Source organism: Acanthaster planci, linkage group LG14 (assembly GCF_054643075.1).
Source record: "Acanthaster planci isolate LZ-2023a linkage group LG14, COTS_SCS, whole genome shotgun sequence".
Lineage (NCBI taxonomy): Eukaryota > Metazoa > Echinodermata > Asteroidea > Valvatida > Acanthasteridae > Acanthaster > Acanthaster planci.
Window position 1 is genome coordinate 6,368,494 of NC_141790.1, and position 15,297 is coordinate 6,383,790.

General features: G+C 40.9%; 1 protein-coding gene across 4 annotated transcripts in view; it reads right to left on the minus strand.

Annotated features, from left to right (window-relative positions):
- The window catches only part of LOC110985293 (apicoplast pyruvate carrier 1-like), a 98,618-nt gene that overhangs the window by 16,319 nt on the left and 67,002 nt on the right, over positions 1 to 15,297 (minus strand). For 3 of the 4 annotated variants that reach the window (XM_022246223.2, XM_022246222.2, XM_022246224.2), the window contains one exon: positions 2,351 to 2,505. The exons of the other annotated variant lie outside the window; for it this stretch is intronic. In XM_022246223.2, coding sequence (XP_022101915.2) covers positions 2,351 to 2,505 — 155 coding nt within the window. The remainder of the gene's footprint in view (positions 1 to 2,350; positions 2,506 to 15,297) is intronic. 4 annotated transcript variants of the gene reach the window in all.

A 15,297-nucleotide genomic window follows, 5' to 3' on the forward strand; every position in this document is an offset into this window, starting at 1 on the left:
TTTGGGTTCAATAGATTTTCACACAATACTTGTACATTTTGTACATAAAGGACAAAAAGACCCTAAGAGAGCACAAGGCTAACACAAGCAGCATTCACATTTTCTGATCCGCCAATAAAATCTTCGGAAAATAAAGTCCAGTGTGGACACGGAAGACCACCTGATTTTTAATTCCCAACCTGTAGGGCTGTGATACATGTACATGTTTCCATGTGCCCGTGAGTATACAAGAAGCACTGCCTACAAGCTATTCCAAAACCGCAAACTGGACGGCAGCAATAGGGAAACAAAATCTTTTGACAGGCAGGTTGATGTCTGCACGCTGAAGTATCACGTTACGTCTTATCTCCTCACCAAAAGAGACAATACAAACAAGATGCTGGGTGACTTCAACCACAAAGTATGCAGTCACTTGTTGTGGAAATAATTGTCTGCTTTCATCTTATGAGGGTTGTGGGAACGTTCTGAACAAATTAGCCAGAATACCGCGGTATTGAAATTCAATACCGAATTAGTCGGTATTCCGGTATTCATGGATTGTTAGTCGGTATTGTTCCGTATTAAAAAACGTGGTATTCGGTAATACCGAAATACCGCCCAAGCCAAGTCTCAGGCAGACTTTTTGGACAGACATAAAGCTACAGGGACACAGCTGTGGAACATCAAGTGAGCTGGCAGCACAGGGTCCAGTTAACCTTGGTGCGTGTGTGTGTTAAAGCACTCCTGGGAAGGATTGGGTTTTTTCCTTGCGCCATACAATTTGCACTCTATTAAAGTCCAAATGACCACCGCATTCTGGTGTGTGTCGAGTGTGTTTTATTGCTCACACGTCACAGAATTTGTTGCATGTCATTGGAGAATCTATTTGGTTTTATCATTTGTGCTAGATAATATCTCAAATGTAAATGTACATGTAAATAAGTAAACATGTTGTGAAAATTCAGCTCAACTTTTTTTCTTACAAATTAATCACAGTTGGTAGGTGCTCACTTTAAAGATAAGACAGCACTTATACCACAGGTTTCAAAGAAAGCAAAACACTCCCTGCTCTTCACGATGTTATGATATATGTACATCCAGTGGTTACACTTCCATTTTACGTCAGAAGTCTAATTTCATTTCTTTTGCCAACAGGTTCGTTGTTCTACTTCCAGCCAGTTACATTCTAAGGCATGACCCTAAAATTGTTAGTGGTTTAGTTCAAATAGTAAAAAGAAAAAATCCAGTTGTCTCTTTTATCTGCACAAAATGCTTCTTAACCTGTTTACACCAGAAATGCTCACATTTATTCAGTTAGCTCTGTACATTCACTAATTTTTAGAAGAAGCTTCCATTGTTTTTATACATTCCCTTCGTGATTCACTGTTGCAGTGATGAAAACAATGCTCAATGAAGTGAAGCTATATTGGTTCCTGTTGCCCACTAAACTTGCCAAAGAAGGCATGGTGGAAATGCAACAACTGTGCATGCAGTCTACGCATGTGACCCGCCAAACAGCATTACAACAATACGGCATTGAGAAAGAAGATTTCTGCTACTTCATTTGCCATGCATGCTCATGAATTTATTTTGAGGCTTTAACATTCATACTTGAAGCGAGTGTGTTTCCACAAAATTTACTATCACAACATGAGGTTCATTGCCCTCCCCATGGATGCCTCATGGGTGCTTTAATATCGTTCAATATAGACATTAATGTTTGCCAGTTTCCCATTGTGACAACCGCTGTGCACAGTGGTGTGCAAGACCTGAATTCTCCTTTATTTTTTAAAAGAATTATCGACCCTTAATATTTTTATGGCAAATAAACTAAGGCAAGATTCAACTAACTTTTTTTTCTTTTCTTTTTAAAGTACGAGGTTTGATTCACTGCTAAACAAGGTCCAATCACCATGAAATTTACTAGGTAGGTAAGAACCTTAACTCTTGATTGTATGTGTGAAGTGCTGTCAAATCCACTTTGACACTTTGAATACTAAGTAGAGGCTCATAAATCATGTGTCCGTGTAGTAATGCCATGATGATGTCATCCTCTGAATGTGTTGACTAATTACTTTTTGTGCAACCCAATAAACTTTGTACATTGTTTACTCTACATGTTTGTACCACATGCACCATGCAAGTATAGCAATATTTTTCTCAAAATTGTACAGATGCAGCTAACCCCTACATTCTGTTCTTAAACGGGCACAGACCTCCAGATTAATGTTGGATCTGTGTAGACTTTGAGTTTGCAGATTTTGATTTTTGCTTGAATCTACAATAAATAACCCATACAAAATGTTGTTTCATTTTTACAGTACAGAAGGATCTGCTTGGCAAACATAGGAATTACCAAGAATCTACTTACCAAAAAAGGCGAAGGCAGCAATCATTGTAAACATGCCAAACCAACCAATAATATCACTCAATGTACTTGACAGCAACACACCCACTGGACCAGTAATGGCTTGAGATGTGAACAACAGACCATAGTTTGTGCCAACATAGTTAACACCGAATGATCTAAAAATAAATCATACAAAAATAGGGAGGCATTAGTATTGGTGCATAACTACAGCTGTCCAAAAAAAAAAAAGAAAAAGAAACACATTCACACAAAAAACATTATAAATGTTGTCACGAACTTTGAGTTTTCCTACTCGATGTTATAAATTGTTGTATATTCTTTGTAAAGTTGCTCCAGCAGTTATCCATTGTTGTAATCATAATTTAACTGTATTCTCATTAACATTTGTCTGATATAACGGGCTGAAGATCATTATGTCAGACATGAGCGTACTCTTGTGTGCTTACGGTATGTATTTTGCCATGGCGTATGTGACGATCTGCCTCTCTCTAGCAGGACTCAAGTTTGTTCTGTCAGAACACAAGGTTACTTTTGTCCTGAACTTTTAGCAGCTTTTATCATTCATTGTTATGCACAGTTTTAGCCTGTTTGCATTAACAAATTAAGCTCATAGTACAAGTGGGCCAAGTGAAGACTCCAACTCAGGTCAAAAACTTGTCATTTGAAGTGATTCTGTTCACCGCGTTGTGAAAGTTTTGCAGACAATTTGGCCATGTGATTAGTATGCAGAGCGCAACAAGTGTTTTATGTTCAAACTTGACGACTATTACATGACTTTGAATTACACAGGTGAACTCTAAAAAGACAGCATTTTGCATATTGCCCTTTTTGCTGATTTTTTACACATTCCCTTGTTTGTATCTCATAATCAGTATCCGTTTCCCTCATAACTTGTACCCTCTGTCATTACTTGTATGCTATATCTCATAACTGGTATCATTTATCACCTTGGGACCCCTGTGTAATTTCTGGAGCATACATCACCACATAAGCTTGTTGATTACTCTTTCATCAATCCATTTTATTGTCGAGTCCATATACATATACTAGGGTTCACAATTGTGTAATAATGAGCCTAACTGTGAGATTTTCCAGGGGGATAGAACTCTTGATTCTGGAAAGATGACCGGTGGAGGGGTGTGTATGTACATTAACAGGAAGTGGTGTAATAACTGGTCATTGAGAGAGAAAGTATGTATCCCTGATTACTAGCTGACAACAGTCGGCCTACGGCCCTACTATCTCCCAAGAGAATTCACCCAGATTTTTATAACAGTAGTCTACATTCACCCTAGAGCCAACACAAAAGTTGCAAGCGAAGCAATCTCGTCCCGAATTCAGCAGCTTGAAACAGTTTCTTCAGATTCTGCAAAGTTTGTATTGGGGGACTTAAATCAGTGTAAACTCGATCAGGTTTTGCCATCTTATAGCCAGTATGTCAATATACCATCGAGGGACGGGGCTGCCTTAGATCTTTGTTATGGAAATGTTCCATCTGCATACAAAGCGAAGCTTTGTCTACAGCTGGGTCACTCTGACCACAACAATATCCTCTTGTGTCCGTCCTACAAGCAACTGCTGGAAAGGTCCAAGATAATACCAAAGTGTGCCAGATGTGGTCCAGTGAATCTGTTGAGAAATTAGTGGTTGTTTTGAGTGCACTAACTGCCAGTGGGAGCTTTTGTGGTAAAGAGTGCTGACTCAAATGATTCAATTGTTACAGTGATCATTGATTACATCAAGTTCTGTGTGGACCTGGTCTTACCGTCCATCACAAAGCGTGTATACCCTAACGATAAGCCATGGATTTCCTGTGATCTAAAATCACTGCTAAAGATCTGAGAAATAGTAATGCTTTGCAGATGGGCACTCAGATCAAGTGAAGGAAATACAGGAGATAAATCATGAAATCAAACACTGCAATTAAGCACAATTATAAGAAGCGTCTAGAACTAAATTTTCAGCAAAACAAACCATGTGCTGTATGGCAGGCAATACAAACAATAACTGGATACAGACCACGAAAACAACAGGTTGAATGCAACAAAGACCTCCTGAATGAACTGAATAACTTTTACTGCAGGTTTAACAGTCATGATTTTACCCAAGAGAATGCTGTTCTGCAAGAGACACTTAGGGCTGGTTCTGTTTTTGACGATGTTGTTATTAGTGAACTTGATCTCAGGAATGTTTTTTCTCGTCTTCAGTTGAATAAAGCCCCTGGGCCAGATGGTATTCGTAACAAAGTTTTGAAATTCTGTAGCCATCAACTTGCAGGTATTTTCAGACAGATTTTCCAAATGTCTTTGGATGAAGCATTATTCCTCGAGTATGGAAAACTTCAGTCATAGTTCCCGTGAAAAAAATAAATCATGCGACAGTTGTGAATGACTACCATCCAGTTGCTCTTACTTCCTCCATCATGAAATATATGGAGAGACTAGTTATGAAATACTTATTAGGTCAAGCAGGTTCATTAATGGACCAATTTCAGTTGGCATACATGAGCAATGGGGGGTTGATGACGCTATGTTGACTCTTCAGTTACTTAGACACTCCTAAATCTTATGTGAGGTCTTTGTTCATCGATTTCTCTAGTGCATTTGTAATGGCCACCAACTCCTTACATGCGTCTTTCCTTTCCGTTGTCTTGTTGGTATATCCGTCTTATTTTAGCCAAGTTCTAGTCCTGTACTTCCCTGTGTGGTGCTTACCTAATTGGAGTCTTTGCACAAAACAAATGAATTACCAGAATGCATTTCCATTCATGGAGTTCGTTAATAATCTTTTTGGTCGGCAATATTTTCTAGGGTCCTTTAGTAGCAAATTTATGTATTAATTATTAGGATTGTATAATTATTAATATTTGTGAATTGTCTGGCCCATGCAAACGTTTTGCGGATTTTGTTGTTGCTTTTTATTTGACACAAACTGTACGCTGGAATTGGTATTTGCCATTTAGTGCAGGCATTCAGCACTGCTTGCCCGAATTTTACTGGTAACCTTGTCAGAATTTTTAGCCCTTATTGCTCACTTTATTTCTGTAGAGTTTTACTAATTTTCCTTGTTATCAGTCCATTGTAGAATATCCGCATTTTATTATAGATATTAATGGTGTTAATTTGTCATGCATTCGGAGAAGGATAATTTGATATTTTAGCCATAGAAATAAGGGAGTTGTGTCTCGAAATCACAAATTCTATGACTTTGTCATCAACGTTGTGAAGCCGTGTGGCTTTTGTGCGTGGACGGTGCATAATTTTTGGACATAGTTGTTGAAATTTTGTGAAGAAAAGACTTCACATTTTCGCTAGGCTGTGGAATATACATGTATGTGCTATGGACTGTTTGGACTTGGGACTTTTGTGTTTATTGTGGATGCTCGCTGTGCAGGATATTTGGGGATGGTTGCGGGTGTGTGTGATGCGTGTGGCTGAGTGCTTGGTTGGCCAGTGCGTGGGGTCAGTCTGTGTATTTGTGCTTCCACCCTCGGAGTCCCACACAGCCGCCCCCTCCCATCACCTTTACAGTATTTTAATAAGACATTACATGTATTAATTAACGACAGGGCATTTCTTTGAGTTAAAGCTTGCCTTTTTATTGTCATGCATACAACCATGTGTCATTTTGTATTAAGAGCCTAATTCAGACTGCCTGCCCAAATTTTACAGGTGGCCCACCGGGCCCAGACCATTAAAGCCAGTGTGCCCGACTTACAGTGATACAGGATTGTCTGGCTCCTTACCTTGAACCTGTGTGCCTCCCTCATCTTTGCCCTGGATCGGAAGTCCCAGCCCAGTACAACCTGCAAACCCCCACCCTACACTCAACCTGACAGTACCCCCCCCACACCCGTGGTCCATCCAGTGACATATCACCACACTGTCTCCCTCCCCCACAAGAAGGCAGCCTCCACACATTTAGCAAAATACAACTGTATATTTTGGTTCATAAATTGCTTCAGATGAACGTCTCCCACAAAGTTACCCAATGGGTTCATCAGTACCTTAGGGAAAGGCCACAGTGGGCACAAGTGGGCAGTTCTTGTTCTAAAGTTAGAACGGTTAACACTGGGGCACCACAGGGGTGCGTCATATCTCCTGTGTTGTTTTCAATATATACTAGTGATTGTTTGTGTTCCAGTTCAGTATGCAGCATTATCAAGTATGCTGATGACACAGTTATAACTGAATACTTGGCCAGTGAGTGTGCATCCTACACGGCTAAGGTGGAAAAGTTCACCGATTGGTGTGACTGTCATTATTTATTTATAAATATGAAGAAAACAAAAGAAATGATTGTGGATTTTTGTTGTGGAACAGAAGCTCATGCTCCTGTGTTCATTCATGATCAAGCCGCTGAACAAGTTAATGAGTATAAGTATATCGGCACAATAGTTGACAACAAACTGAATTGGAACAAAAATTCACAAACTGCATGTGGTAAAGCAAGTCAGTGTATGTACTTTCTGAGAATACTGAGGCAATTTAAGGTTGACAGTAGTATTTTATACTTGTTTTATCAGTCTGTCATACAAAGTATTTGAACCTTCAATTTCATATGCACCTTTGGATCACTGTCTCAGCAGCACAAGATGAAATACAAAAGGGTATCCCCATAAAAGAGTGACTGGGATGAAAGTCGGATCCCAGTGCGATCCTGGTGGGATACGTCTGTTCCACTGGGATACTGCCATCCCAGTGGAATGGAAGTGGGATCCCATTTCCAGGTGAGATTGTAGTTGGATCCCAGTTGAGGTGGGATCCCAGTTGCAAGCATAAAGTGGGATCCCAGTTGGGGGATCCCAGTTCAAAGTGGGATCCCACTTCCAGGTATATAGTGGGATTCCAGTTGAGGTAAGATCCCACCTGTTGTCAATAAAAAATCTAAAAACAAATTAAGACTCACAGTGTGTCAGATCTCTGAAACAGACTGCATCACCAAGTAAAGTATTGACTGAGTTACAAGGAAAAAATTCTGACATCACATTGTCCACACAATATTTTAATCACCCCACCAAATGTGTTCTTTGAATGACAACAATGACCAATCACAAGGGTCAAGTGAGAAAAGGTTGACAGGACATTTCTTTAATTGCAAGCCAAGGTTTAGTACATGTACCTCAGATTGTGCTAAGAGTTTGTTCATTAAAAAACAAGTTGGGCCAAACAGTAGTTTTGCAAAAATACACCAGGTTACAAGTCACGTATAGCTTAAGCTGTTATCACAATGATGATCTTATGACCTGCTCATCAAGCACAACCAAAACAAGTTCTCAGGTAAGCCCTACATCATGTACACCTAATTTTCACGGAAAGCCAACTGCAGTGTCACACAGAACTTCATGAAAAAACTGATGAAAAGCACAACTGAATGTACACGCAACCAGTCAAAATAAAGCTAGGGCTGAAACAAGAAAAAGTATGCCTGTCAAAAAATAAGTTCGGAAGAGGTTCAAAAGTTTCAGGTCATTCTTTTTTGATGACTGACATGAAATGGAAGTGAAGTCTACCAATATTGCCACAAAAAGTGACAAACCTTGTCTGAATCAAGGTAAAAATATCTGAAGTTGAAAATTCTTAACAATTATGGACAATGCACAGCATAATTCACAATGCTGGTCAACTAATTATGACAGCAAACTGGCCAACAATATCCGCATTTCACGTGTAACTTGTGCGTGATGCACCCAGCACGTCCAGAGCAGAGGGCCGGCGGCCCACAAAGCTCATGCAGCGGCAGGAAATTTTGTGGAAACACATTTGCTTCAATGTGTTCAAACACGAGTAATACAACCTCAATTAAATTCACAGACATGGAAAATAGAACATACATGGACAAAGGATCAAGTTCTGTGAAAGTTGTAGAAATTTTCTCGCAACATCGATGTTTACAAAATGTAGATATGGCAGCATTACTCGGACACTCTCGATAGAAGTGACATTAAATTGATTGTAGTACAAACCAGAATGGACCAATAAGGAAACAGCGCCCATGGCTTGTGTACTACCAGAACGTAGCCAATAAGAGTGCACATGCTCACCTTGCATGCTCCACACCCGTTGGACCTTCATGCCCGAGAATTACAAGCATATAAACAGTGGCTGACCATAGGATTTTACGAGCGAAGTGACAGCATATTGTTTTGTGATTTACTACTGATTGACCTTCCAAGCTTTTCAAAGTGGTGGTTGGACATTGGGTATGTGCATTATGTTATCTGTCTGGGAAAGCAATCTGCAGGTCATACTTCCCAAATTATGTAGAGGTCTACTGCCTGTATAATAAATGGTGTACATGTAGACACCACCAGAAACCAGTGTTCTAACATGCGCTGTCATTTCCTTTCTGGCAAGAGAACGTTGGGGCTTACAGAGTCAATGATACAGTTTTTATTGACTCCGAGAAAGCTCATCGTTTTCTGGGACAAGATAACCAAAGAAAAATCAAGGGTTGGGGTCCGTTCGAAAACTTTCTGGCTAAACAAAAACTTAATGTTCAGAACTATATAATCAAATCTGGCAATTACAGGAAAGCTTTGTCCATTGAGGCATTTCTTGCCCTTCAGTTTGGTGGCGCTCCACTCCAAGATCTTGAGGGTGTTGTGAACGAAAAGGGAAAGGCACAAATTGTTAGACAGAAATGCATGAGTAAGGGGGCAGTGTGTTCAGTCTCTGATAGGGGGATTCCCTCCCATTGATGATGTGGTCGATGGTGAACATGCGGTCAGAGTTCAAGTGAGTGATGAAGATGATGAGGTGAACATAGGTCATAATAATGAACTTCAAGACAAGGAGGTAGAAATAAACAAAGAAGAAGCTGGTCAGCCTGAGCAAAACGGGCAGATTTGCACCGGGAGGCATACTTTATCCTCTGTGACACTCAAGCTCGTTCAGAAATGCTGCGAAGCCCTATCTCAAGAGTAGGGGCAGAGAAAGGCTTTCAGAACTCTTAGAAAATCAGTCTACACACAAGAAAAAGAAATCACTAACATAGTGGCAAGAGTGCAAAATGGGGGGAAGGAAGACTATTGTTTAGCATTGGCGATGCCAACAGGAAAGTACACAAAGGCTTGAGGGTGCAGACCTAGCAAGTTAGGATGGGAACAAACCTGTCTGATAGGCCTCACTTGCATCAACAACTCGCAGCTTCTTAATGGCATGAAAATTCATAGCCCAAAAGAGGTATGGATGACCAATCTTTTCTTTCTCAAAGATACACGGCCCAATCAATAGGCGAATCTAGGTGAGCAAGGAGGATGGCTTGGGGAGTTTGATATGCTTCACGTAATGGTCCCAGTAACCTAACTCCATACATGATGAAACTCATTGATGTCGTGCCAATACTGTTGGAGAATTTCCTTTTCATTCCATGATGAGGCTAGCGACAGAAGCCGGAGAGCACCAGCATTACTTAAACATGACATATTTTATCAACACACTTTGAGAGGTGGCGGTAAGAACAGACCCACAGTTTTGAAAGCTCTCTTCGAATGGCAGTGGAGATGCCTTTGTTCATCTGAAATTGTTGTGGCTTTAGACGAGTTTGTTGAAGACCATCTGACAGTGAGTGATATTGATGAAGAGAGTCATAGCGATGGAGAAAACTGACCTTTGAGTATGGCCGAAGATCAAGTATCTGAAGACGGAAATGAAGACGTACTGCAAACGAAGAGCATAGCTAACCAAATGTTCGTCCTTGCTGGCAAGCTGAGTGCATCCTTGCTGGCAAGCTGAGTGCGTCCTTGCTGGCAAGCTGAGTGCGTCCTTGCTGGCAAGCTGAGTGCGTCCTTGCTGGCAAGCTGAGTGCTTCCCAGGATACAGTATCTTCTGAGATAAGATACCTTGGTGAAAGGGTATGGAGAGGTAGCACGTTGCCAGATGAAAGAATTCCTTTAAGGTCGATAGTTGTGTCATCTCTAGCTGAGTACAATAAGGATCCACGACACATTGCACATAATCTTGCAGAAGGATTTCGGAGGAGGTGGATTGTTGTATCCAACGACTACTTTAACCACTGTGCCAGAGATGGCCATGATATAGGTGTCGATAACTACGAACTTGACACACAAAAACTGAAGGATGCTCTGCCACAACTGCTCCAATCATTGAAGAATTTTCCTGCCCCAGGTGACATCACAGAAAGAAGAAAAAGACGGTAATATGTGTGTAATGTGTCATAAAAATGTGATTCTAAGATATAGTAAAAATGAAGTTTGATCGAGCAAACAATCTGGCTATGAATTTTAGTTCATTAAGAAATCCATTTGACGTTGACGATGATGCTTGAAAAGCACTGTTTCTCGTCTCATAAATGGGAACCCGTAACTTGTCAATCCAATAAAACAAAATCTGAAGACCACGGCTTAAAGTCGGCGTTATCAAAATATTCTGCTTATTTATTTTGCAACAAGCTCTAGCGAGTACGTTGAAGTTTACAGCTGCAAAGCAAAACATATGCAAGGAGTGGTGTGCATTGCCAGAGGAAGAAAAGGAAAACTACAACGAAAAAGCTCTAGCTGCTGAAAACCCTCGGAATTGATGTTTTGGGTATGTATTTGGGTAAAATTAAGTAGCAACAATGAAGGCGACGATCCAACAAAGCAAAAAAAAAAAAGAACAAAAAACTTGACCGACTGACAGACCAACAACCACCCGTTTAAAAGATAGTACCGCATGCAGTCTCTTTGTTCTTTTCTTGACACACGTGAAGACACAACACGCTGCAAATTGGCGCCTGCACCCCTTCCCTTCCCCTCTTGCACCCTGCTTTTGACTTAACAAGACTCAAGACACTGCAAATTTGTGCCCGCATCCCACTTTTCCCTTCTCACGCTCCACTTTTGCCTTCTTGCACACACTTTTCCCTTCTCACGATTTTTCCTTGTTGCGCATCCCACTTTTCCCTTCTCGCACCCTTCTCGCACCCCTCTTTTCTGTTCTCACACCCCACTTTTCCCTTCTCGCACCCCTCTTTTCTGTTCTCACACCCCACTTTCCCTTCTCGCACCCTTCTCGCACCCCTCTTTTCTGTTCTCACACCCCACTTTTCCCTTCTCGCACCCTTTGCGTAGAGAAAGTCTACGAGGTCAGATGGGGATCGGCAGGTAGAGGATTAGGATTCAGAGCTGTAGCAGTGGGAAGTGGCTTTGGATCGAGATGGTTGACCAGTGAGAAGAGTGTCTGGGATGTGGACTGAAAAGCCCAAATGATAGCTGAGGTGAGGTGTCGTGATGTTTTGAAGAGTGTGACTTCTCACTAGTTGACCCAGCAGCAGACATAGAATGTTTGCATTTCTTATGAACGGGAGAGGCTGCAGAAGAGTTTTGCAGTCCCAGGCTGTGGACTGGAGAGATGGGGTGGAGGATCCACATTCCAATGGTGCATTCACCGGGACAGCCCCAGGAATTGATGGGGAGACGGCCCAGGAAGCACTTTTGTCCGTTTCACGCCTGGGTGCCCCTGTTGTAGTGGACTCGGATGCCGGTCAGCAGGATCAGCAGGAGAGGCATTGGCTTGCCTCTTTGTGGTACTCTGTGAGCCATTGCCGGTAGTGGATGGATCGTCACGGTAGGCTTCGTTTGAGTTTGTCAACCGAGAAAATGCCTTTGACGTTGATCATCGCTCAGCCATGCTGCTTGCTTGGGGAAAGCTGGTGTAGTCGATGGTCACCTCCTAGTACCGCCATTCGCTTCGTGGAAGTAGAGAGGACGTTTATCACTCATTTTGGTAGACACTGAATGTTGGACACCACTTACTTGTTTTGCTGATACACTGGGGCTGCTTTTCTGTGTCTATGTTTTGCCCAGTCTTTTTTCATATGTTGGCTTATAGTTTAATTGGATTGACGCAAACTCGGGTACATCTTCTAGTTGTTCTAAGATCATACTGGTCCTGAGGTGACAAACCTGTCAAAATCATTGCTCCCAGAGTGTACGGTCCATCATATATATCTCAGTCCATTTAAAACGGCTACCAAACATACTTGTATGATCTTGCTTGAAGAGTTAGGCTGTTAATTTCCTTGTGTTGTTAATGTTTGCTATAAACAGTGTTAGGTGTGCAGAAATTCTCAATTGTTATTATTTAACTCCACAATTTTCATCGTAATTTGAATCCAAGGTTGTTCAATCTCCAAATCAAATACAGTAGCAATAAGTAGTAAGGGGGCATTTCGAAACGATTCATACATAAGAACATGTAAGGATTGGTTAACCTCATTTTGAGTGGTTTGTGAAGTGGTTCAAAAAGCACTAACCATACTTTCATGAAGTTGATATAGCATTCCTAAATTTCAGAGTTCTGTGGTGGTTTATAGGCGAGAAATTTTCCGTGCAATGGCACTTGTATACTAATGAATCCTAGGTGCAAGATGCAGAAAAGAGAATAGATGTATATATATCGAGCACAGAGTATTAAAGAGGGGGTGTATATATCTCCTTTGAGACACTAGCCTCTTTTATAAGAAGTCTCTCCCTAAAGACTCTCCTGGCACCCAGCACCTTAATGGGGACCTTGAAAAGGGATCTTGAAAAAGGCCGTTTCTGGAAATGCCAGGGTTCTGGTATATCTGCCGTTCTTCACTTTTTGAAGAAGTCTGTGATCCTCTTCTGTTTTGTTTTGCCTTTTCAAATGTGACAAACAAAGTCCTTGCTGTCAGATTAAGTTGAAGATGGCTTCAGTGTGGTAACTCTGTAGTGGGAAGTCATGCACCTTGTCCAAGCACCCCATAACTTCCGCAATGGAGACAGCTTGGCAGGTTTTCATCGACATGATCACTTTCTACCAAGTTTCTGCCAGTTAGCTCCATAGCACCCCTCACTTGTGCATCAACTGCTGTGAATGACTCAAATATTGTGTCTGATGGCACATCTACCCCAGCATCTCGAAGTTGGTCTATGAGGTCCTCACTTGATGTGGCAGTGTTGATGTCATGAGCTGCATCATCTACTCCTCAGCATTTTTTCTAATGCAGTGTTTTTGAAGCCTGCACGTTCAAAGCAAATGGCAATGGTTTTGTCCACCATTTCCTAGTTATCTTAGCATCCAGTACCGTGGGGTTGTACTCCTTCTCAACTGCTGCAACAAGTAATGTGATGACCTGCCAGTGGTGGTGCATTTTTCAGTTCTGTATGACACTCTGATCTATTGGCTGGAGTTTGGCTATTGTGTTGGGGGAAAGGAAAACCAGCTTCATGTTCTTCAAGCCAGTAATGCGGAGGTGGGCTGAACAGTTGTTGACAGTAATTGCAGTAAATTATATTAATGCCCTTACCCAATGTATATTAATAAGCACTGTATGCTCAGTGCTTGTCGGAGAGCTCGCGAAAAAACCTCACAAGCTTACTCGGGTGGGACTCCAACCCACGACCTCCTGCTAACTAGTGCAGATGTAATAACCACTCGACCACCGAGCTTGCCGGGGTCGGCTGGCCGACTCAAATGAAGCAGCGGGTACCGCGAACTATTTTTTAAGATGTATTTTTGCGTTGGGGAGATGTTAATTATATATAACGGGTTTGCCCGTACCCAACGTATATTAATAAGCGCAAAAGTTTTTATTTGATTCAACAATAGAATACATTTCACGTTGATTTATTAAGCTTATAATATTTTATTTTGAGAAAAATCAGGGTGAAAACATTGACGTCTATGAAGAAAAATTAAGGGTAACCAAAAACATCTCTTTCTGCCCCTACACTTTGGCCGGCAGAAAAATACTTACAACTGAGTAAGAAACTTACTATTGAATAGATCTATCCTCTTATCATGAAAACTTTTTCGAAATACTGTGAAACAGTCAAATGCACATGAAAAGTAGACAAATCGCGAGCTTGGTAAATTCACAAAACAGGGCTTTTGGAATGCATGTGGATTGCATCAGAGCATCTACATGATTGGCTAAGCAAAGCTACAGCCCCACACAGTAACCAATTGGTGACTACGATAGGCACTCGGAACGCCACACAGTGATATCCGATACCCTGACATTGTAGCACTTTTGACACCTATGTTGAGCAGCCCTTTACTGGTACCCGACTAGTAGACTGGTTAAGCCATCCTCATTGTTTTAGCATTTCTGAGCTACATTTGGTATTTTGAAATTCACAAGAAAAATATATACCTGAGTAAAAGTGCTTTTGCCAGAACACGCCCCTCAACCCAACATTCAGTACAACTGTGCTTAGCTTTGTACATGTTCATGAATTGTTACCCATTGTTACGTGTAATATTTGTCCCATTCCTTGAAATCTTACCAGAAGAGACTACACCGTATGATTTTGTTATGCTTTTTTTTCATTAGTCTTGCACTCCTAGTTCAATTGCACACTTAACAAAAATTAACCTGGCGGAAACAAAAATTTATTACACTATCCAAAAACATTTTATTGCCTCTCTAGCTATATTCATCAACTTTTATGAGAAATGAGAATAGCCATGCATATGTATACATATGGTCAAAAATACCATAGCTGCATATGACAATTCGATTCTGAAACATACTTCACCCTGTACTTAAGAATAATGACATACAGCCATTGTACTAAAATACTGTATTTTAAGGCACAAATGTTACAACTTGGCATTGCTGTAGATCTTCATATTAACTAATAAACAAATAAGTAAATAAATCACAAAATCGATGTGCATGTGAAAGATTGTATTGATGTGCATGTGAAAGGTGTATTGCAACTCACCAAAAGTTGTAAAACAGGGTAAAAGTAGCTGCTCTCATTTTTTAAAAGGTGGTACTACGTGAACTTTTTACATGAATAAAGATACAAATGGTTCCCTGTCAACTCTGAATGGCAAGTTTAAATTGATATTCATGCAGCTTGGTTGAGTTGAATCACAACAAAGTCTGAAAATGTATTCATGTACAGTATTCGTATTCAGGTGAATAGCTGGCTGGTGTACACATAGATGTTTGGGGGCTGCTTGTTGACC